The sequence below is a fragment of the Odontesthes bonariensis genome, chromosome 11 (genome assembly GCF_027942865.1).
Source record: "Odontesthes bonariensis isolate fOdoBon6 chromosome 11, fOdoBon6.hap1, whole genome shotgun sequence".
Taxonomy (NCBI): Eukaryota; Metazoa; Chordata; class Actinopteri; order Atheriniformes; family Atherinopsidae; genus Odontesthes; species Odontesthes bonariensis.
In genome coordinates, this window is record NC_134516.1 from 6,013,938 (window position 1) to 6,037,017 (window position 23,080).

Here is a 23,080-nt window from a genome sequence, read left to right on the forward strand (position 1 = left end):
GGACGGATAAAAGAAACAAAGGTAAAGGAAGACAAACAGGCGAGTAGAAGAAGAGAAAAACAAATAAAACCGTTTATGATGGCAGCGAACAGGACGGGTGTCTGATGAAGTCGTGCTGGATGTGAAGGGAAACGACTGAAGGAAAACTCTGATGTTACTGGAGTAAAAGTACTCGAGTACCCGGGGCTCCGGTGTCAGGTGTCAGGGTGTCCATGTGGGGGAGGAGGGGGAGGACCGGGTCTAACTTTAGGAGAGGGCGTCAGTGCGGCCGGCCTCGGCTTCAGAGGAGCACACTTCAGCCTCAGGTAAGAGAAACCCAGCAGAAAACCACGCTAACGCGTCTTCTTTACGGCCCGTTTGAGCATTTCAGAACGTTTTCTCACTTCTGATCTGCTGCTGCTCTGCTGGTTACAGCTCAGATCCGTCAGGGCTCTGCTGCCGCGAGGCCTGCAGGCCAGGCAGCTGTCCTCGCCTTAAAAATAGACTCCCAGCATTACTCTGAAGCTGGGCTGCAGTTTATCAGACACGACTGCGTGTTGTTGACTCCACTGATCGTCCTGTTCACCGGTCGAGAAGAAAGTCTGAGAGGAAATCAGGGAGAATAGTTGAGTAATAGTTAAGATGTGTGAGCTTCACCTCTTTAGTTCAGGGTAAAGAAGAAGAGGCCGGTGACAGATGAGGGGTGTTCCACTAAGGAGAATTAGGGTTTTCAGTTGGGAAAGTTTAAGATTTGGCTCATTTTTAACGAAATGTTTGAATCAAAAAGGTCAAAAACAAGGTGTAAATGTTTAATTTAACTGTGCTGAACCACTACACTGGAAAACAAGTCCCTATATCTGGCTGAAATGGTGCTTGTTAGGCAGTTGTGTCTTATATTAAGTGTAATGAGATATTTGGACTAGAAATGAGACAAATATACTTGGTAAGGCTTTGATTTTTTCCAGTGAGATATGTGGAGTCAGATGTTTACGCCCACCTGAGCTGCACTTTGAGGATCTCCTCTTTAATGTGCATCCACAGGTCAGGATGGTCTACACTGGAAAAAATGCCCCTTCAAAAATAAGTAAAAAAACAACAAATAAAAGACGTTTTTGCTTGAAATAGGCAAAAAAATCTGCCAATGGAACTAGTGAAAATCGGCTTGACCAGATTTCTTGAAATAAAATGTGATATTTAGGACTTTTGAGTTAAAAGTGATCTTGAAATTAGCTTAAAAACCTCTTCAAATGAAAAAAAAAAGCTTGTTTCATATGATATGTGACTCAAAACAATTTGTTTTCAAGACTTTTTCACTTAACAAGATATTCCAGATGTATTGTATTAAAACAAGTCCCTATATCTGGCTGAAATGGTGCTTGTTAGGCAGTTGTGTCTTATATTAAGTGTAATGAGATATTTTGACTAGAAATGAGACAAATATACTTAGTAAGACTTTGATTTTTTCCAGTGTAAGTAATAGTTGAGATGTGTGAGCTTCACCTCTTTAGTTCAGGGTAAAGAAGAAGAGGCCGCTTACAGATGAGGGGTGTTCCACAAAGGAGAATTAGGCTTTTCAGTTGGGAAAATTTAAGATTTTGCTCATTTTTAACTAAATGTTTGAATCAAAAAGGTCAGAAACAAGGTGTAAATGTTTAATTTAACTGTGCTGAACCACTACACTGGAAAAAAATGCCCCTCCAAAAATAAGTAAAACAACAACAAATAAAAGACGTTTTTGCTTGAAATAAGCAAAAAAATCTGCCAATGGAACTAGTGAAAATCGGCTTGACCAGATTTCTTGAAATAAAATGTGATATTTAGTACTTTTGAGTTAAAAGTGATCTTGAAATTAGCTTAAAAACCTCTTCAAATGAAAAAAAAAAGCTTGTTTCATGTGATACGTGACTCAAAACAATTTGTTTTCAAGACTTTTTCACTTAACAAGATATTCCAGATGTATTGTATTAAAACAAGTCCCTATATCTGGCTGAAATGGTGCTTGTTAGGCAGTTGTGTCTTATATTAAGTGTAATGAGATACTCAATGAGAGAAATATACTTGGTAAGATTTAGATTTTTTCCAGTGTACAGATCAAGTGAAAGGCAGTGCAATTCAAACTCTGCGTTAGGATTTAGATTTTTATTGTTTGTCATAGAATCAGAATAAATTCAGCTCTTTAAACACATTCAAGGTAATATTTTCAAAGTGGCAGAACAACAAGCTCTGACCGCGCTAACAGCTGTGAGAGAAAACGACCTGCATTCCAGTTGTGAAAGCCCAGAAGAACAAAAGGTTTTGATGTTTCACAAACAGAAAAAAAAGGCTTTTCACAAGTCATGTGTGTTTAAAAGAATCTTTACTTTCTATAAGTAGTGATAATCCAGTCCAGAGTTGGACCTGAAGTGACGTTTTTTTTGCATTTTCGTCGAGACTTCCCCCCCCAAAAACATACCCATGACTCAGTTGATCGTGCAGCTGATAACAACACATGATTAAGAACATGAGACGTCCAACAGTCATGTGAGCAACTGCATGTAAAGTGTAAATGGAGTCTATTAAAGAGACAGTAGCACAAAGAATGCATTTTAGTCTGAACCGTGATGGGTTCATGTTACACAAACCAGCCATGAAGTGTTCCTGTCTGAGTGGAACTCACAGTGGAGTCCAACCTGTGCTCCGGTGTAGGGAAAGGTTGAAATTTAACATTTTTCGTGCACCATCCTCCTAAAAGGGATAGTCCGCCTCTTTTGACATGAAGCTGTGTGACATCCCATATCAGCAGCATCATTTCTGAACATCTTCTTACCCCCTGCTGCGTCCTGTGAGCAGAGTTCCAGCCTCGTTTTGGTGTTGATGAAGGTAGTCCGGCTAGTTGGCTGGGGTTTAAAAAATAAAGCCTTTTGCTTCTCAGAACAATATGCGTTCAACAGAGTAATACATTTGCATCACAGAATGGTTCTCCATGAAAAAGTCAGAGCTCACAATCGCTTGGCCCTATTTTCTCTCCCTTCGTATCACTGCCTGCTGCCGCCTGCCGACAGCCGCGCCTGTTACGGTGTTTGCTGCTCGGAAGCAGGGGACTGCTCGGTAGGGATGGGAATTGATAAGATTTTTACGATTCCAATTCCATTTTTGATTCTGCTTAACGATTCGGTTCTTTGGCGGTTCCCTTATCGATTCTCATTTGGAGAAAAAGGACAACAAACCGGTCGATTAGCATCAACTTTGTTTAGTTTAGAAGTAACACGAGTCATGACCTCACAAACCCAACAACGGTGAGGTCCACATTGGTCTATCCTGGCCTGGGTAATTTAACTCTTCCTGCTCTGGTGAAAGGAGAAGCTGGAGGTAGAGGTGAACTGGGGGTAGTACCACCAGCCTCTGGCTCTGAGCCAGTCAGGCTCTGTCTCTCATGATTTCATCTAAATGTAATGCCTGAGAAGGCATTCATTTAACCTTAACCGTTACTAACAGCAGCTTTTACAATGAGGCAAATGGTGCTAACATGATAGGCAGTGTTTGTTAGTTAGTTACCTGCAGTGTTAGCCGAGGACATGCTAATGTTGCTAACGTTGTTGGGTTCAGATTCACCAACGTTAGTCCGGAGCAAATCGAAAACGCGACATTCATTCATAGTTATTGCATGTTGGTAGTATTTCCTCCCCTTGGATGAAATATTCACTTTGCAAGTTGCCCTGTTGTCGTCTTTTTTAGGGATGTGTAATCAAACTTTCGAGCGTTCGTACCGCTTGGGCGCCATGTTTACTGTTGACTGCTGGCTGCACTGGACTTGCCACGCAACGTTGCGCGGTGACATCATTCGCCCCCACTGGAATCGATAAGGGAATCGTTTGCAAAAGTGCCAAACGATTCCAAGGAATTGATTGAAACACTGGGAACCGGTTTTCAACAGGAACTGGTTTTCGATTCCCATCCCTACTGCTCGGTCTGCACAGCAGGCAGTGATACGAAGGGAGAGAAAATAGGGCCAAGAGATTGTGAGGTCTGACTTTTTCCTGGAGAACCATTTTGTGATGCAAATATATTACTCTGTTGAACGCATATTGTTTTGAGAATCAAAACGCTTTATTTTTTAAACCCCAGCCAACTAGCCGGACTACCTTTTTTAATTCATTTATGGAATTACTCTATGTCAATTTGTATTGATTATTCTATTATTTAATACATATAAATGAACTACAAATGAAATTCTGAACAACACAATCAATTGATCTAAGTTTCATCTCCCCTTTTGAAATGTGGTATTGTGGCTGAATTGACGCCGCTGGGGGTAAGAAAATGTTCATTAATGATATTGCTAATATGGGATGTCATACAGCTTCAGGTCAAAAAAGGCGAACTATCCCTTTAAGATCTTCCTAAACTTCCTGAAGGAAACGCTTGGTACATTGAAGCTAACGGTTCTGGGTTGTTTCTAAAGCTAGTTCCTGATTTTGATCAGAGAAGTTATAGTTCCCTTAATCTGCAGCTAAATTCAGTGATGTTCAATCAGTTCAACGTTCATCTAAAATTCAAAAGAAAGTTTAGTTTGTCTCTATTTTCTTTTCTTTTCTAGGCCTCTTTCAGATCCTGGTTGTCATGGCGTCGGCCAATGAGAGCATGGAGCGCGAGGATCAGACGGTACCTGACGGGGACGAGGAGGAGAGGACTGTCAGAGGAGTCCAGTCCCATTACCTGCGCTGTCCCTCCCCCAGGTAGAAGCTCTCAGCACGCCTGATTCCTGTTTACTGTTGGGGGTTTGAAGAGGAAAACACATTCGTGCTTCAGACCTTTTACATGTTTTCTGCATTTAGCTTCATAAGTTTCCTGCAGCAGCTGATTTATACCCACAAATGTATCTTTTTCTGCTCCAAACATGACTTCATCTGAATATTGAATGATACATATTTGGAATTAATTCACGGAAAAACATGAAGTTAGATGACGTGTCCCTGCTGCAGTGGTTCCCTCTTTTTTTTTTTTAATGATAAGTTTGTTTCAATCAGCCAAACCAGTAAAAGGGAAAACATCAAGTGTATGAAGACACTACAAATACAAAGACAGCTCCATTTAGTTTAAAAGATTTTGCACAGCAGCCATAGTAATTCCTGAAATAAAAGCAATTTCTCACTTTTCTTACTTTTTTGGTTCAGGCTGTGTTGGAGGATAAAGCAGCTCAGAGCAGATATTCACCTTAAAGCTGCTCAGAACTGAACTAACTCTGGTTCTGCCTCAGATTCTGGGTTTATGTTCATGTTGGAACATGTTTCAGTGAATCTCTGCAGCCGTTACCATGGAAACATCTGCAGATATTCACTTTAAAGCTGCTCAGAACTGAACTAACTCTGGTTCTGCCTCAGATTCTGGGTTTATGTTCATGTTGGAACATGTTTCAGTGAGTCTCTGCAGCTGTTACCATGGAAACATCTGCAGATATTCACTTTAAAGCTGCTCAGAACTGAACTAACTCTGGTTCTGCCTCAGATTCTGGGTTTATGTTCATGTTTGCACATGTTTCAGTGAATCTCTGCAGCTGTTACCATGGAAACATCTGCAGATATTCACTTTAAAGCTGCTCAGAACTGAACTAACTCTGGTTCTGCCTCAGATTCTGGGTTTATGTTCATGTTTGCACATGTTTCAGTGAATCTCTGCAGCTGTTACCATGGAAACATCTGCAGATATTCACCTTAAAGCTGCTCAGAACAGAACTAACTCTGGTTCTGCCTCAGATTCTGGGTTTATGTTCATGTTTGCACATGTTTACATCGCTCAACCTGTTTTCTTGGCATTATGTAAATAAATGAGAGGTGTCTCAAGACTTTTGGTGCAGTTTTCAACACATCAGTCAGGAGTACAGACAGAAAGTGAGCTTGTTTATGTTGCACAATATGAACAAATGTGTTTAAAAAAGAAAAACAAGAGTCGAGTGGAAATGTTGTCAGATTTAAACCGAAAAAGTGTCCTTTTGTAGAGAAGAAGGGAGTAAAACCTTCATCACACAAAGCTGATGAAAGGCCAGATGTTGTTGTGCTAACTGTCTCTTTTTCCATCGTCTGTCTCCAAGTTTCTCCATGACATCAGAGTCCAGGTTCTCCATGATCTCCGGCTCCGACGCTGCCAGCATCTTCATGGAGCCTATCCACCTCTCCTCCGCCATCGCTGCCAAGAAGATCATCAACGAGGGTGAGGCGAGCATGAAACACACTTCACCACCGAGGAGAAGCCGAGTCTTTCCTGCCGTGACTCAGACGGAAACAAACACTGAAACTCAAACCACTTTGTCAGATTTAGACACTTAAAAATACTCGGTTAGGATGAGGAAAACACTCTCTGGGCAGCTCTGCTTGATGACTGAATCAGCCCGTGTAATAACAGGCTTAGATTGTAACCGCGGGGTGTGTTATACTGCTTTCTGGTAGTATCTGTATCTTTACTGTTTCCTTCTTGGCGAACAGAAGGACATGCAAACAAGACTTCTGCTGCCTCAACTGAACAGATTTCCCTCTAGTTCGGCTGCACAGTTCCGGTTTGTTTGGTGTTGCATCGAGGATCATCTTAAATATAACTAGAAAGAGCTGTTCCTGCAAAACAGCAGTGAGAATGGTTCAATTTTAGCAGTAAAAACTGTTGCTGAGGTATTGGTCGAAGGAATTTTGTGATTTTTGTGTACTACCAAACTTAACATTGGAGTTAGTCAGAGAATTTGAGAGGTTGATCTCGGTTCAAGGCTCATAGCGGAAATTCTGTAAATGTGAGCTCTTTAGTAGTTACATTGGCTGAAAGAGGACACTTTTTCCTACATTTTAAGGTATAATTTGTTTCTGTAAGTTAAACTGTATGAAAGATTTGAAAACTTCAGCACGCACTCAACTGTGCTCATTCATGAAAATCAAGAAGGAGCAAAATGTTCATGTTTTTGAAGCTGTCATATACAAAATTGGCTGAAGGTGTGAAAAAGCTGAAACAATTGGTAATAGTTGAATGTCTCCTGACTCATTTAAAGTTTGAATGGTGTCTCTAGCTGAAAGCTTGCAGAAGTAGTTAGGTTGGAAAGAGGAAGATGATTTGGAAGAGCTGAAAGCAGTTCCCATTCATTTGAATGACGGGAATTTGAATAAAAGTTGAATATCTTAAAAAGTGTAAAAGTTAAAAACACCACAAATGATAGCAGGAATCTGCTGAAAGAGCTGAACGTTTTGATACCAAAATTGTGGAAATAGCTGGAAGTATGCAGGTGTAGTTAGGTGCCGAAAACTGGCGGAATAATAATGATAAAGAGAAGCAGGAACTAATTTCAGAGAGTGACCAAACTGATAAAACATACAACTAACAAAGTAGAAGTTAGATCATGTATCTAAAGCTTTAGAGCTTAGGAGGGTCCTTGTGTGAACTTTAAAATCTGTGCGTTCAACAAACAAAAACCCGGGCAGAGACCCAGGATATTAGGGGATAAGTAGACTTCTGTCAGAACCACTCTCGTCAAAACGAGACGAGAAACAGAGATTAATTTCAGAAGCTTATTCTGAATGCATACAATTATGTTTGGCGGTATGGCTCTGTTCGGAGGAAGTTCCCGACTTTTCCATGAGCTCCATGGAAGCCAAGACAGGGAACAGCAGCATCCTCAGGTGGAGTGCCTTCCATTTGCTATAAAGGCAACAAACCCCCCAACTGACCATAGCGGAACGCAGACCAGCCAATTGATTAGTTGGAACCAGGGTATCCTACCCCCCGACGAATTATTAGCTACCAATTTTATTGGGGCAAGCATTGACCTCAACCACTTAGGTACACCATAAAAAAATATGGTCAGTCTCCACAGCAGGGACAGCGCTTTGCAGCAGGGCAAAGCAGAGCAAGATCTAAGCAGAGCAGAGCAACATCCAAGCAAAGCAACATCCAAGCCAAGCAGAGCAACATCCAAGCAAAGCAGAGCAACGTCCAAGCCAAGCAGAGCAACGTCCAAGCCAAGCAGAGCAACATCCAAGCCAAGCAGAGCAACATCCAAGCCAAGCAGAGCAACGTCCAAGCCAAGCAGAGCAACATCCAAGCAAAGCAGAGCAACATCCAAGCCAAGCAGAGCAACATCCAAGCAAAGCAGAGCAACATCCAAGCCAAGCAGAGCAACATCCAAGCCAAGCAGAGCAACATCCAAGCAAAGCAGAGCAACATCCAAGCCAAGCAGAGCAACATCCAAGCCAAGCAACATCCAAGCAAAGCAGAGCTTTTAACACACTTCACCTGACCCACCTAGGAAGTTAAAATCACCGTGAGCTTGCATTTTTTTTTTCTATCCACACAATTAAACAAGCCATAAAGCATAACACAAATGACCTCTGTCATTGCTGTTCATGCCATCAATTCCGGAAGCGGTTTTAATGATTTGACTTCATCCCAAATTATTTTCGATCTTAATCAGTATCTTTCATGCAAGTTAAGCCCTACCAGTGGCTCTTGTTTTATTTACACAGAGGCACAGCTGCACAATGTCTTTTTTTTATTTTATTAAAACAGAGCCACCTAAAAAAATGTATCCACTGTTTAAAAAATTATAATTCCCAGAGCTCATTTACCAGTTGAATAAATATTCAAAGGTAGTTCAGTCAGCCAAGTACACTTAGGCTCCATTACCAATAACAATACAAAACATGTATATCAACTGATTGCTATACAGAATCAAATTACAGAAGCTGTATGCAACGATTGCTGTGCAGCAAATCTCCTAACAACTCATCCAAATCTAAATTTTACAATGTTTAGACTCAATACTGAGAATTGCTAAACCTGTGAGTCTGTTCTCTGACATAGTTGAACGCAGGTGATTTTGATGAGTTTAAGAGCTGAAAACTCCTCTGTATGGTTCCAAACACAGTTCTGCTAGCCTTAGCCACCACTAGCATACTAGCCAACGCAAACTAGCAGACTTTTTAAGAACGGTTCACAGAACAACAATGATATGAAATGCCACAACTTCAATTGGTTCAGTTCAAGATGTCAAAGGCTAGCCAGTAGCTAGCTAGTTCAACGTTTCCAGTTAGGTAGCGCCAGCTATCTGTTACCGAACTGGCTTGCAAAGCTATCTTGTGGCTACCGTGACATGAGGTACCCCATAGGCACAAACACTCCACACCCCAACACGACAGGTGCGCCGCACCCATCAGACTGTAATGCATACATACCACAGCCGTGTGTAGCACCTGTTGCACCTTAGAAGCATCACCGCCGGCAGCGGGGATCCATGCCGGACGACAGAGTAAGCAGCACAATAATAATACTAGCATCGGCGCGTATGCTAATCGGAGCTACGTCTTGTAAGCAGAAGCAAAACTTTTTGCCCCTACGCGGGGAGCTGCTGTGGAAGGCTGCAGAGAGCAAAAAAAAGCAGTGTCTAAACCCAAGTTTAAATGAAGTGCCCCAAATGCCAGCATCCAATTGCGAGCAGCAGCTGATTACCCATTGAGCGCAGCTGGCCATAAGGGTTGGGTCGGCGTCAGCCAATAGGCAAAGGGCGCGTTGACTACGTGGTCTGCCAGAACTAACGCGATGCTCCATTTATTGTATTTCATAATGTGATCAGTTAAAGTCCCCGTGGAATCAAACTCAGGGGTTTTGTTTTTGCACGGCTTGTCCTGCAGTAAACCTCACCTGTGCACCAACAGCTGGCCAAATAATGGCAAACATTAGAAAGGGGAAAATATATTTCTTGATTATTTATTATTCCTCCTCCTCGCTGATATGTTAAATATAAGGAGAACCAAATGGATTTCTGGATTTCTGGCTGCATAAAGCAGATGTGATCTACACAGAAAGCAAATTAGCTTCAAATTGGGTTTCAAATATGTCCAAATTAGGTTTAATGTTGATGTTTTGATGGGTGGTTGGATCACACTCCTAATGAGCTGTTGTGATCCTGATCTGTTCAAATTTAAACTTTTATCAGTGTTAATTAATAAATATATATAAATAATATTAATATTGTATATTGAGCGCATTGATGATGATGAAAGGAGCTGCTCCAAACATCTTTAACCTTTTCTAAACGTTTTATATTTGATTTCATGCAATAGTTTATCTATGTTTGTAGCTTTTTATCCTAAAAGTTTAAATGAAACTAAAGATATTACGTGTTACACACACCCGTCCGTGTACAACTGCGATGCTGACGTGGGACTTTGACCTTAATTTGTCTGATAAATTTCCTTTTTGAAGTAGATATCCAGACTTGAATTCTTTGGGGAATTTTCCTGCACAGAAATGAGATGCATGGCCAGCTGATAATGTCCTAACATTAGGACATTGAGTTCTCCCTACTCAGGCTGGAGCAGCTGACCAATCAGAGCAGGCGTGTGGCTTCCTTTGCTTTAGACAGACATCAGTATGTGAGATTTAATAACATCATCTGGACTTAAACAAACAGTGAGAGCAACAATAGGATGGTTCGGATAATAATGAAGCTCTAAGTCATTAAAATTAGTCTTGATAAAGTTAAAGGATGTCTGAATCTGAAAGATCGAGAAACATTTGAGCATCATCAGAGCAGCCCTCTTTGTTCCACATGTGGGTCATATACAGATGTGTGCTGTCTGATTAAACATATCTGAACTCCGGCACCCATTTCTCATTCAGGAAGGGGTTATTACTGAGTAAAAAGCTTGAGATTTTCAGATTAATAAGAATCCTGCTTCTTTAGACTCTTTCCTCCTGGTTAAAATGCAGTGGATGGGATAATTAAGTCTCATTTGGTCAAATACTCTTGAGGTGCCGCCAATCCACGTTCCATTCTCTCAGCTTCTCGTCGGAGGTGCAGACTGATTGGGTAAATTAGCTTCAATGACACATCTCGCATCAGCTCCCGTATCAGGCGTTGGTGTCAGCTTAATATAAGAAACATGTTCCATCTGCAGGGAAGCGGAGAGTCACTGATGAACGCAGCCGCTGGTTTCTGCAGGAATGGAATTCTTTACTCAAAGCTCGGAGGTTTCACAGTGTTCAGAAACAACAAAAGCATGTGTGCTTCACTCCCACTGGGAGCTGAAAATGTGCCTGTTGAGCTGCACGTATTAGACCAGCTGTATCATTTTAAACGTGATGAAAAGTTTGGGCTGTTCGTTGTTAATATGAGTGCTTGCTGTGCAGGGAGCTGAAGTGTGCACGGAAAGGGCAAAACATGATGAAAAAATAGCTCAGGAGGGATGAATTGTCTTAAGCCAACTGGTGCTAAACAAAGTCAAGTCTCTCGTACTTTCTGTCAAGGCTTAAATGCACATCATTTTCTGCTCTGTTTCTACTTATTACGCTGTCTGACACACAACCCCTCTGATACTACCTGGCACTGTGTCAACAGTTATGGTTTTGAGGGGATTAAATGTGAGTCAGTGAGCTGCAGAGGTGTGTTTTGGTGGATTTTATACCCAAAGGGCTTTGCAGATATGGTCACTGGAAAATAACAAGCCGCTACAGCATCTCCTATTTGATGACAGATTTGATCGAGATATTCAAAAGCTTTAAAAATTCTAGTCCAGTGTATGGAAGTTTTTCTGTGCCATCAGAGTTTGAATATGAAATTTCTAATATTGATTTTTTTTTACAGCATCGAAATCAGACTTTGAATTTTAAAAACCAACTGTCACACCCAGAGAATGGAGGACGCAGATGCAGGAGGTTTTAATTCCAAGACTTTTATTTGGAGGACAGCAGATCAACCAGTTCCTTGTGAGAGAAGCTAAATAGGCTATGAAATATTAATCTAGGAATATACTTTCCAAAAGTGGAGAAGTATATCTATATAAAAATTATCCAAACTCAAAATCACTCCACTAGCAGAGGAGAAAACAAAAGACCATGAAACTTTACTTATTAACTAAATGTCACTCCTACTGAGGAGGAAAACAAAAGCCTCTCCTAGAAATCGGAGGAAATAAGCTGTAAACGTTTAACAAACAAAAAGGCCACTCAACCCAGGAGGGAAAACAAAAAAGACTATAAACAAAATAAACACTGTATTTCTTACAGGATCTATATTATCAAACTTACTCTGGGAAAAACAAAATCACTCTTACGAGGAAAAATAACACTGGGAACGCGGAACTCGGAAACGGGCTTGGGAAAAACGCTAGGATGATGCACTATACGGAGACAGATACAACACACTGGCACAAGACAGGGGGAGACGCAGACTCTTAAGCACACCGGGGTAATGAGAAACAGGTGGAATCATTCATACCACAATCAGACTGGAACACGAGAGGAAGGGCAAGTGACCTGGAACGAGAGGGGAGTTAGTCTTTCAAAATAAAACAGGAAATGACGAAACAATACATGAAACGAGACAAAAACCCAACTTAACCTCACCACGGTGTGACACCAACAGTCAATCAATCAATCAATCAATCTTTATTCATATGGCGCATTTCTTACCACAGGCAACTCAATGTGCACAGTGTAAAAAAAATCCATTTCTAAAAACAAAAATCAATGGAAAAAAATTCAACTTAAAAAAAATTCAGTGGAAAAAGAACCAGACTCAACATCCGGGTAAACAGGGAGAAGCAATGGATCCCAGATCAGCCATGTCCACCAACGCGGGTGATGCTGCTTCGGTGAGTGAGTTTACTTTATTTGCCATTTGTGTTAGTTAAATTGAGTAATAGATATGACTCAATAATAGATAGATATATATAAATAGATATTACTAATATCTATTGAGCTGATCTGTCCAATGGAGCGTAACCTGATTGGCTGCCGTTGGATGAATTGAGACAGGGATCGATTGCTTCTCCCTGCTTACCCGGATGTTGAGTCTGGTTCTTTTTCCACTGAATTTTTTCAAGTTGAATTAGAAAAATTCAATATTAGAAATTCGTATTCAAACTCTGATGGCACAGAAAAACTTCCATACCGGTGTTCCTAAATTGCACTCAGGTAAATACTTGACCAGAGTGCACTGCTGCCTTTCTGGATATGGCCACTGGCACAAAATGCAGCCAATAAAAAAGGCCAAATCTGGTTTTCCTCAGGTGTTCTGTTACCGGAAAGCAGCTGGTGTGTGGGTGAACAAGCCAACAAGCCAATGCTGTGTGAGTTCGGCTTCACAGCGACAGGAAGAGCCTCCAAAGAGGCCAAAAAAATAAACCCAGAATCTTATGTGCTCATTCTTTGCCCACCGAATCCATCTGTTTTTGTCTGACAAACATTTGTCAGACATAACAAATGACACACTGGAAAAAATGCCCCTCCAAAAATAAGTAAAAAAACAACAAATAAAAGACGTTTTTGCTTGAAATAAGCAAATAAATCTGCCAGTGGAAGTAGTGAAAATCGGCTTGTCCAGATTTCTTGAAATAAAATGTGATATTTAGGACTTTTGAGTTAAAAGTGATCTTGAAATAAGCTTAAACATCTTCAAATGTCAATAAAAGCTTGTTTCATATGATATGTGACTCAAAACAATTTGATTTCAATACTTTTTCATTTAAGAAGATATTCCAGATGTATTGTCTTCCAACAAGTCCCTATATCTGGCTGAAATGGTGCTTGTTAGGCAGTTGTGTCTGATATTAAGAGTAATGAGATATTTGGACTAGAAATGAGACAAATATACTTGGTAAGACTTTGATTTTTTCCAGTGAAGCATTAAATTCCACCATTACTTGGTGATTGTTCCGACTCCTTCCTCCTCAGAGCTGCCACCTCGTGGCGTACGCACCGAGTCCGTCCCGGAGTCTATGATGGAGACTGCCGAGCAGCTGATGGTGGAGGACCTGTACAACCGCGTACGGGACATGATCGACGACCGCAGCCCCTACAACACCCCCTGCGTGCTGGACATCCAGAGAGCCATGGTGCAGGAGCGCCTGGAATCTCCAGTTAACCCCGTGGATGAGGTGTGGCCCAATATCTTCATAGCTGAGAAGTGAGTCGCCAGACATTTCAGCAAAAGGCCAAATCCAGATTCCATGTATTTCTAATTTGTTTTTTCAAAGACTTAATTGGTTAAATGTTTTCTAAAGGTGTCCATCACTTTACTAAAACCCACTTTTAGATGAACTAATCATAAAACATATATCTTCAAAAGATTAAGTTCTGCAGCAGCCTGCTAATGATGGTCTGAATCAGGAGTGGTGAAGCAGGGGAACGTCTCTATGGAAGTTTTTCTGTGCCATCAGAGAAAAAAATTCAACATATAAAAAAAAATTCAGTGGAAAAGAATTCAACTTCAAAAACCAGATGTTGAGTCTGGTTCTTTTTCCACTGAAATTTTTGAAGTTGAATTTTTTTAAGTTGAATTTTTTTCCACTGAATTTTTTGAAGTTGAATTTTTTTCCACTGAATTTTTTTCTATTGAATTTTTTTTAATTGAATTTTTTTCCACTGAATTTTTTTCCATTTAATTTTTTTCCACTGAATTTTTTTCCACTGATTTTTTTTTCCATTGAATTTTTTTTAATTGAATTTTTTTCCACTGAATTTTTTTCCATTTAATTTTTTTCCATAGCATTTTTTTCCACTGAATTTTTTTCCATTTAATTTTTTTCCACTGAATTTTTTTCCATTAATTTTTTGAAGTTGAATTATTTTTCCACTGAATTTTTTTCCATTTAATTTTTTTCCACTGAATTTTTTTCCATTTAATTTTTTTCCACTGAATTTTTTTCCATTTAATTTTTTTCCACTGAATTTTTTTCCATTTAATTTTTTGAAGTTGAATTTTTTTCCACTGTTGGTTTTTCGAATTCAAAGTCTGATTTTGATGCTGTGAAAATTCAATATTAGAAATTGGTATTCAAACTCTGCTGGCACAGAAAAACTTCCATACATGTAAAACCTGCAGGACAGATGTGGGTTTCCCATCTGCCAGCTGTGCAGCTCACAGCCTCTGCACAGTCTATCGCTTTGGGTCCACGCTTTCACATTTCCATGACAAACTTAGTGCGTTCTGGAGCTTTCAACCCAAACACGGAGCTTCATGCTGTTTAAACTTTACTCCATCTGAGAAGATCTAGAACTTCTTATCTGTGTTGAACTTCACATTGAAAACAGCTCTTGAAGTCCAGCTTCCAGCTTCACGTCTTCATCGGTGAAAGTAGTAACTTTAGCTTTTTGTTGCTAAACTAAAGGTCTTAAAATGCTCAGAAAATGCGTCTAAATATCTCTGCCAGCTGGTGAAGACTGGCTTGAAAGCTCCAGAACAAAACTGCCACCAAACTGCAGCTCTTAAAGTTTACATTGGATGCTTTCTGTCAACGAGTCGGTAAGTTTGAAGCCAGAAAGACAACAAGTTGTTTTTCTCCCTCAGGTCTGTTGCAGTCAACAAGGCCCGTCTGAAGAGAATGGGCATCACGCACATCCTGAACACCGCTCACGGCACAGGAGTCTACACCAACCAGTCCTTCTACGGCGGCATCCAGTACCAGGGCATCGAGCTGGATGATTTCCCCGATGCCGACATCTCGCCGCACTTCCGACCCACCGCCGAGTTCCTGGACGAGGCGCTGCTCACGCACAAAGGTGAGAGATGTGTTGGCGTGGAACCAAGGCTCTTAGTTAAACCGAAATCTAAAAGGAGGAATAAAGTTAGTGAGTGAATAAACAGCTCAGATGTTTTTGGGTCTGTGGTTGGCAGAGCCATCAGTGATGGATTAAAAGATCCCAAACACCTGATACTGTTGAATGTTCCCACAAAGTAAGTCTGTGTTCCTGGAGGAAGATGATAGTCACGGTGTCGTTTTGGTGCTGATGAAGGTAGTCCGGCTAGTTGGCTGGGGTTTAAAAAATAAAGCGTTTTGCTTCTTAAAACAATATGCGTTCAACAGAGTAATACATTTGCATCACAAAACCGTTCTCCAGGAAAAAGTCAGATCTCACAATCGCTTGGCCCTATTTTCTCTCCCCTCGTATCACTGCCTGCTGTGCAGAGCGAGCAGCAAACACTGTAACAGGCGCGGCTGTCGGCAGGCGGCAGCAGGCAGTGATACGAAGGGAGAGAAAATAGGGCCAAGAGATTGTGAGGTCTGACTTTTTCCTGGAGAACCATTTTGTGATGCAAATGTATTACTCTGTTGAACGCATATTGTTCTGAGAAGCAAAACGCTTTATTTTTTAAACCCCAGCCAACTAGCCGGACTACCTTCATCAACACCAAAACGAGGCTGGAACTCTGCTCACAGGACGCAGCAGGGGGTAAGAAGATGTTCAGAAATGATGTTGCTGATATGGGATGTCACACAGCTTCATGTCAAAAGAGGCGAACTGTCCCTTTAATATCTCATCGAGTCACTGCCGGCTGCTTTCTTTCTTGCACTCATTCGGCAGTGATAGAAGCTCAGTGTCTCAGGTTGTAAGCGGTGTTTTCTTGGCTTGCAGGGAAGGTCCTTGTGGTCTCCATGATGGGGATCAGTCGCTCCGCTGTGCTGGTGGCGGCCTACCTGATGATCTTCCAGAACATGACCATCATGGAGGCCCTGACCTCCATCAGGAAAAAACGCGCCATCAACCCCAACGAAGGCTTCCTGAAGCAGCTGCGGGAGCTCAACGAGACGCTGCTGGAGGAGCGGGACGACGACGACGACACGCTCAGCCAGTGTTCCGTCATCGACGCCCGCGCCCGGGCGCGGATCTTCGGCGAAGGAGGAGACGAAGACGACGATGACGAGGACACGGATAAAGAGGAAGAGCAGAGCATGATGGAGGTGAAAGCTCACTCCATCATGATGGAGGAGGAAGAGGACGGTGAGAGCGTGGTGAGCAGCGTGGCCTCCTCTGCGGCCGCCGCCGCGCTCAGAGGCGGAGTGATCGGAGCGCAGAATGGGCTGGACCGCCGGGCTTCGGCTGCCGGCGGAGAGGAGCCGGTTCCTCCGGAGCAGAACGGCGAGGAGGACGGGGACGATGAGGACGGTCTGGACGGCATGATCCGCGAGTGGCAGCGCAGAAACGAAAGATACCAGAGCGATGACTGGTGGGAGGCCCAGCTCAACAGCGAGGAGGAGGAGGATGGGGAATCTGTGGCCGGGGGTCGTCCAAAGAAGACCAAAGAAGTCACAGATGTGGAGAGCGTCACCAGCGAGGACGTGCGAGCCGTGAAGGAGCGGTTAAAGCGCCGCGTCAGGCGCCCTCCCTCCGACGCGACCTCCACCTCCAGCTGCACGAGCTACGCCGATCTGTGGAGGCAGCGGCTGAAGGAGATCGAGGAACAAGCCGCCGCTCGCTACCGCAAGAGAGAGGACGAGGAGGGCAGCGAGAGCGCCGCAGAGGGCGAAGGAGCGAAGCACAAGATCGACGAGGAGGTGGAGAGCATCCTCTCCGACACGACCTCCATGTACAACTTCTGCCAGAAGAACAAGGAGAAGCTGACGCCTCTGGAGCGCTGGCGCGTTAAGAGGATCCAGTTCGGGTGGAACAAGAAAGACCGCGAGGACGGAGAGAAGAGTTCCGTCGGCGACGGGGAGAAAGCTGACGGCGAGGGCGAGGCCAAGGCCCCGTCCTTCCAAGACGTGAACCTGACGGCGTACCAGTCGTGGAAGCTGAGGCAACAGAAGCGCCTCGGTGAGGAGAACACGGACGAGATCCTGGAGATGAGCCGGGGCGAGGACTCCGCCACCATCAAGAGGAGGCAAAGGCGTGAGGAGATTCTGGAGCGGTCCAAGAAGACCCTGGAGGAGAGTCAGTCCCTGTGCGGCTGGGAGACGGAGAGCTGTGTGAGCGGCGGTACGATACCTCTGTCTGCCTTCTGGGCCGGAGCCGGCGTGGCGAGCGATGACAACGTCTCCGTGCTGAGCGGCGGGTCCTCCGTCGTGTCCTCGGTTTCCAAAGCTCGCAGCGCCAGATCCGTCCAGTCCGCCGGGCCCCTGAACCCCGGGACGCCGCTTCCTCCCGTCCTGCCGGTTCCAGCGGTGCAAGGTCCCGGGGGCGAGCCGATGGTCGACCTGGCCGGCATCCAGAGCTGGATCGCCAACGTCGTATCTGAGACCATCAAACAGAAGCAGAGTGAAATGAGCCTGCCCCCCCCGTCCCGTGCCGGGTCTGAACTCAGCTTCGGGGGGGCCTCCGGCGTGCTCGCAGCTCGCGGTGCGGATGATGACAGAGCGTCCCTGCTCAGCGGCGCTTCCTACTCCAGCGCGCTGCCCAAAGGCCGCGGCAGCGCAGCATCCGTCCTCTCCGGGTCGAGCGGCTTCTCGGGTCTCGGGGGTCGAAGCTCGGCCCTGGGCTCCGACCTCGGCTCCGCTCTGGGCTCCAGGAAAAGCAAAATCACCACCACCAGCGTGCCCCTCTTCAGTCTGTTCCGGGATCAGGTCGACCTGGGCAAACTGGACGCCATGGACAAGGAGATGAAGACTGAGATGAGAGGCAAGATGGCCACCTACGAGAAGAAGAAGATCCTGGAAGACAACAAGCGGAGCACTCTGTACAAGAAGAAGAAACCGAAGGAGGAGGAGGAGGACGAGGAGGAGGAGAGGAAGAAGAGAGAGGAGGAGTTTCTCGAAGGGACGAAGAAAAAAGAGAAACCGAAGAGGAGTTACGGCCTCTCTGGGTGCCTGAATCTGAACCCAGAGCTGGAGAAGAACAAGAACACCAGCATCGATGACTGGCTGGAAAGCGTCAGGCCCCCCCCGAGGAAACCCTCCTCTGGTCCGGATGCTGATCCATCACAAGATCCCTATGACGATCTGGATGCTTCCGCTTCTGAATTCGACTTCTCCAGTCGCAGGGCTTCCTACGCCGTCGAAGAAGAAGACGAGGAGACGTGCGGCGTTGCCTCCAGACACCAGCCGAGACTGCACGAAGATCTGCCGAGGGAAGACGGCGAATATTCCTACAGCGGGCTCACGCGGTCCCACGGCAGCAGCCGTGCAGGACGGTCGTACGGAACTTATGAGGAGAGCGAGGAGGGGACAGGGAGAAGGTTCCCTCCTCGCTCCCGGTATGAAAACAGCGACGCAGACGGGAGGAGGAGCAGGCCAGAGCACACCAACGATGAAGAGGAGGACGACATTGCTACGTTCATCGCCCAAACCAGGCAGAGGATCAGGGCTCGGGCTGCTGTGGAGACTCAAGATGACGAGGTGCTCATTGCATGGAGGGCCCAGCAGGAGGCAAAGTCTCAGGGGGGAAGGGAAGCTTAGAGAAGGCCCAATGAGAATATGTTCTTTTTGTGCTTCTCGAAAAGGTTCAAACGTGACATGTTATCTGAGGTGATTGAAGGAATTCTTTATGCACTATTTTTCATTTGAAAAAAAAAACACTGGAATTCACATCCAAAGGGAGAGGGAGCACTTTTGCCTTCTTATCGTGTGTCGAAACTGTAAAACATTGAGTTCTGGAGCGTGTTTTCAATAATGATTCTAAATTAAAGTAGTTTTACACTCGTTTGTGGTTTGGTGTGCGCCTTTGTTGAATCCAGTGTATATTTTCTTCAGAAGATTATCTGAAAGTGAAAGAAAAAAAAGAACATTTTCTCCAGTTCTTCCTGTTACATCATTCCATGATTGTAATAAATGTTCTCAGTGACGACGGGTCCTCAATTCAGTTCAATCACACCTTATTAATCCATTATGCTGCTCCATAAATCATTGTTATACAAGTGTATATATGATAATAGGTGGATAACAAAATTAAATTCTAGGAAGCTGAAAAGTATCCCCACTCCTGCCCACCAGCCTCACCAACGAGAACACATGTAAAGTAAAGAACCAACAACATTTTAATTCCACACACAGCTGAGAACAGTGAAAACACTGGGAGTCAAACACCTGAACACAAGCTGAGCGGTGCCAGATCCTCCAGCAGCAGCTTCAGGATAAGGCCGGGCCTCCTCCAGGTTCACACTCTGGACACGGAATGATGGAAGAGAGGAATGAAAGGAAGCCACAGGCAGCAACAACCCACACAATGTTGAATTATTTCAAGAAACTTCAAATTTTATTCATTTAATGTAGAAAAAGTCAGATGTGGCCTTGAACTCTGCGCATATGACTGTATTTCCCATGCTACACTGCCCCCTGGTGGACATAGATAGATAGATAGATAGATAGATAGATAGATAGATAGATAGATAGATAGATAGATAGATAGATAGATAGATAGATAGATAGATAGATAGATAGATAGATAGATAGATACTTTATTCATCCCAATTTGGGAAATTGTTTTGTTGCAGCAGCATACACTAAAAGATATGAAAACAATTAAAGTAAAAACAAGCAAATAGAATAGAATAAAATGAATATAAAATAAATAAAATAAACTAAAAATAGTGAATAAACATTCGCTATATACAAATCTACAGTATTTATTTTATTATTATTTTTTTTTCTTTGTTATTGTTTTTTAGGAGAAACTTCAAGCCTATTGAGCTTGAAGTTCTCTTCCAGCCAGAGGGGAGGTGTTGTAGATGGTGATGGCTGCTGGATTGTAGGGAAGTGCTAATCTATTGCATTATCTGTGGGGTGTTTTTGTGTTTCTCTATTATCACATAAAGCAGGGGTCTCAAACTGACCCGTGAAGGGGCCGGTGGGGCTGCAGGTTTCTGTTCCAACCCTGCAGCAGCACAGCCGACTTGTTTCAATACATCAACTGAACTGGTTGAGACCTTCAGTGCAGACAGTTCAGCTGCAGGTCGCACATGCGTCGGGAACAGGGTTGCCAACTCCCTGAAAAAAAAAAAATAAGGGACACCTCATTGGCAGGAACGGCCGACCCGATGCCTTCACCCTTCCTGGCCTGGAGATTTTTTTTTTGGCTCTTGAAATGATTTTTTAACTATATGACTCGAACCTGAATTGAATTAAATGCATATTTTTGCGTGATATAAACACGTGGAAAACAAATGTTTTACCAGAAATGTACTTAATTACAAAATAACAAAATAAACTGAATAAAATAAATATCTTTCTTAAACAGAAATCTGTGAAGCGCATTCCCATTGCTAGAGGTTGTCAAATACTGACAGTAGGACACAGACCTGTGCAATGGGATTGCGCTTCAAATGCCCAGGAGTTCTCCTTTAAACTTAAAACTGTATAAACAGGGGCGATTTTAGGATCTGGTCTTTAGGGGGGCCCAGCCCCCAGTGCTCACAGAGAAACATTATTTCTCACTAATTGAGGCAAACTAGTACATTTATCAATTTTGGAGCCGTATTAATTTTGCTTTGAGTAGTGTTTTCCCCTACAACATTCAATTTTGACCTCTTCATTTCAAAACTGTGACTCGACAGGGATAACAGAGAGCCCGAGACAAATATTGAAGATAACTCAACATTTATTTTGGGAGTTAAAACAAAAACAAATGCTAGAAAATAAATAAAGTGGTCACTAAAATAATGCATCCTTGAGCAAAAAAAAAATTGTTTTTGCAAAATATAATGCAATGCCAGGGGGTGCCGAGCCATCTCACGGTGGTGCCTTGGCACCACTAAAATAACTTAGCCTCGCCCCTGTGTATAAATAAATATAAAACAATAGATAGACAATAACAAAGGTGCAAACAGACTTGTAAACTTGTAAAAATATTTAAGAATAGAACTTATGAACTTAATGCACAACTCAACTAAACGCTACTTTTTCCATCTGTACTTCCTCTGAGCTCTTGCTGCAGCAAGGAGCTGTTTGCCTTTGAGCGCTGCAGAGTAAAACTCTGAGCAAGACATTTCAACAATGAGCTCACCTTTAATTAATTCAGTGGAACATTTGTTCCGCACATCCGTCCACTTGTTCTTCATAAAAGAGAAAATCCTCTCCACAAACCCAGTGGAAGACGGGATGCTGAGGAGGTGTCTGTGCCACTGTCACGGTCACCCATGCTGCTTTGTTGTCTTCCGCCATCTTCTTCGCAGCTAGGCAACCTCGACCAATGAGATGAGCGGGATTCCGTATGGTCGTACTCCTTTATGAATGTGCTGTCAGCTCATTGGTCACAGAGCAGGAGCGGGCCAGGGAGCAAGTTTACCTTCCTTTTTCATATAAAGCCCCGTGTTATTAATTTATTCCACTGACATTTAATGTACTATTTTTGATTCTCACGATAATACGGGACAAAGTGCGTCCCTTTTCAGATCAATACGGGACACATACATTTGTTTCTAAATACGGGATGATTCCGTTTTTCAAGGGACGGTTGGCAACCCTAGCTGTGCCCGATCACCTGGCCCACGGCCAGCGCCACCTCCTCCACGCTGCACGGTTTTTGTATAGATCTGTATGTGTGTAATAGTGCTGAAATGACTTTCCATGTTTCTCCCTGATGAAAAAAAAATTAAAAAGATAAATAAATAAATAAAAAACTGATTCTATAAAGATTTCCCGCATTTCAATGTTCATCCTGACGGAGGGTGTAGTTACAGCTGATGGCCACCAGAGGGAAGCATAGAGACATATTTTTATTTGTCCAAATGAATTCTAACTGGGACACTCATTTAATTTCCCTCACATGAGACTGTGCGTTTCTACTTTACATGTGAGCGTTCAGTTAAACTGAGAAAAATATTCCCCATCCATACAGATCAACTTTTCATTTGAGCCCTCGGACCCTCTCAGAGTCATCTGCATCTGTATTGTGTCCAGATGTTGGCAGCGCAGCAGCTTAATGCCTGAAGGAGTGAATGAGCCCACAGGAGGGGAAATGTGTCCAAAGAAAAGTGTCATGTTGAGTTAAAAGCTGAGACTTCAGTTTCCATCAGCAGCCATGTTTCCAACTCTGTGGCCAAGCAGTGTCCTTCATCACGTAGAGGTCTGATTATGATGCAATAAATCTGAGTCACCTTATATTCAAAGAGTCAGAACTGTCAAAAGCACTGAAAAATAATAATTCCATTTTAAAAACCAGGTTTTTCAGGAGAGTTTGCAGCTTCTGCATCCTGAGCAGCAGAAAGGCTGAAAGCAGAAAGTTGTTGGAGCCTCAGAAGAGTCTTAATTCTACCTAAACACATGTTACAGTGGAGAAGTTCATCATGCATCATGTTTGTGTTCCACAGACCTTATTGTGTGTGTTTATTCATTCATATCTGCCATGAAGAAGCGCTGGGAAATGAAACGGCCGTTATTACTGCCCTCTAGCGGTTAAACCGCACAGCTACATCAATCAATGCTTCATGATTTAACCGGAA

At 43.2% G+C, this 23,080-nt stretch overlaps 1 protein-coding gene across 1 annotated transcript; it reads left to right on the plus strand.

Moving 5' to 3' along the window:
- The first annotated feature begins 197 nt into the window (after positions 1-197).
- On the plus strand, positions 198-19,343 carry dusp27 (dual specificity phosphatase 27). The gene is made up of 6 exons (XM_075477345.1): positions 198-305; positions 4,556-4,694; positions 6,047-6,165; positions 13,663-13,894; positions 15,278-15,489; positions 16,345-19,343. The coding sequence occupies exons 2-6, from the start codon at positions 4,579-4,581 to the stop codon at positions 19,098-19,100; spliced, it is 3,435 nt and encodes a 1,144-aa protein (XP_075333460.1). The 5' UTR covers positions 198-305; positions 4,556-4,578; the 3' UTR covers positions 19,101-19,343.
- The last annotated feature ends 3,737 nt before the right edge of the window (positions 19,344-23,080 follow it).

Bases quoted from the DNA above. Each gene is read 5' to 3' on its own strand.
- dusp27 (XM_075477345.1), top strand. From the start codon at position 4,579: ATGGCGTCGGCCAATGAGAGCATGGAGCGCGAGGATCAGACGGTACCT. The intron at 6,166-13,662 runs GTGAGGCGAGCA...CTTCCTCCTCAG, and splicing joins CAAGAAGATCATCAACGAGG to AGCTGCCACCTCGTGGCGTA. The intron at 13,895-15,277 runs GTGAGTCGCCAG...TTTCTCCCTCAG, and splicing joins AATATCTTCATAGCTGAGAA to GTCTGTTGCAGTCAACAAGG.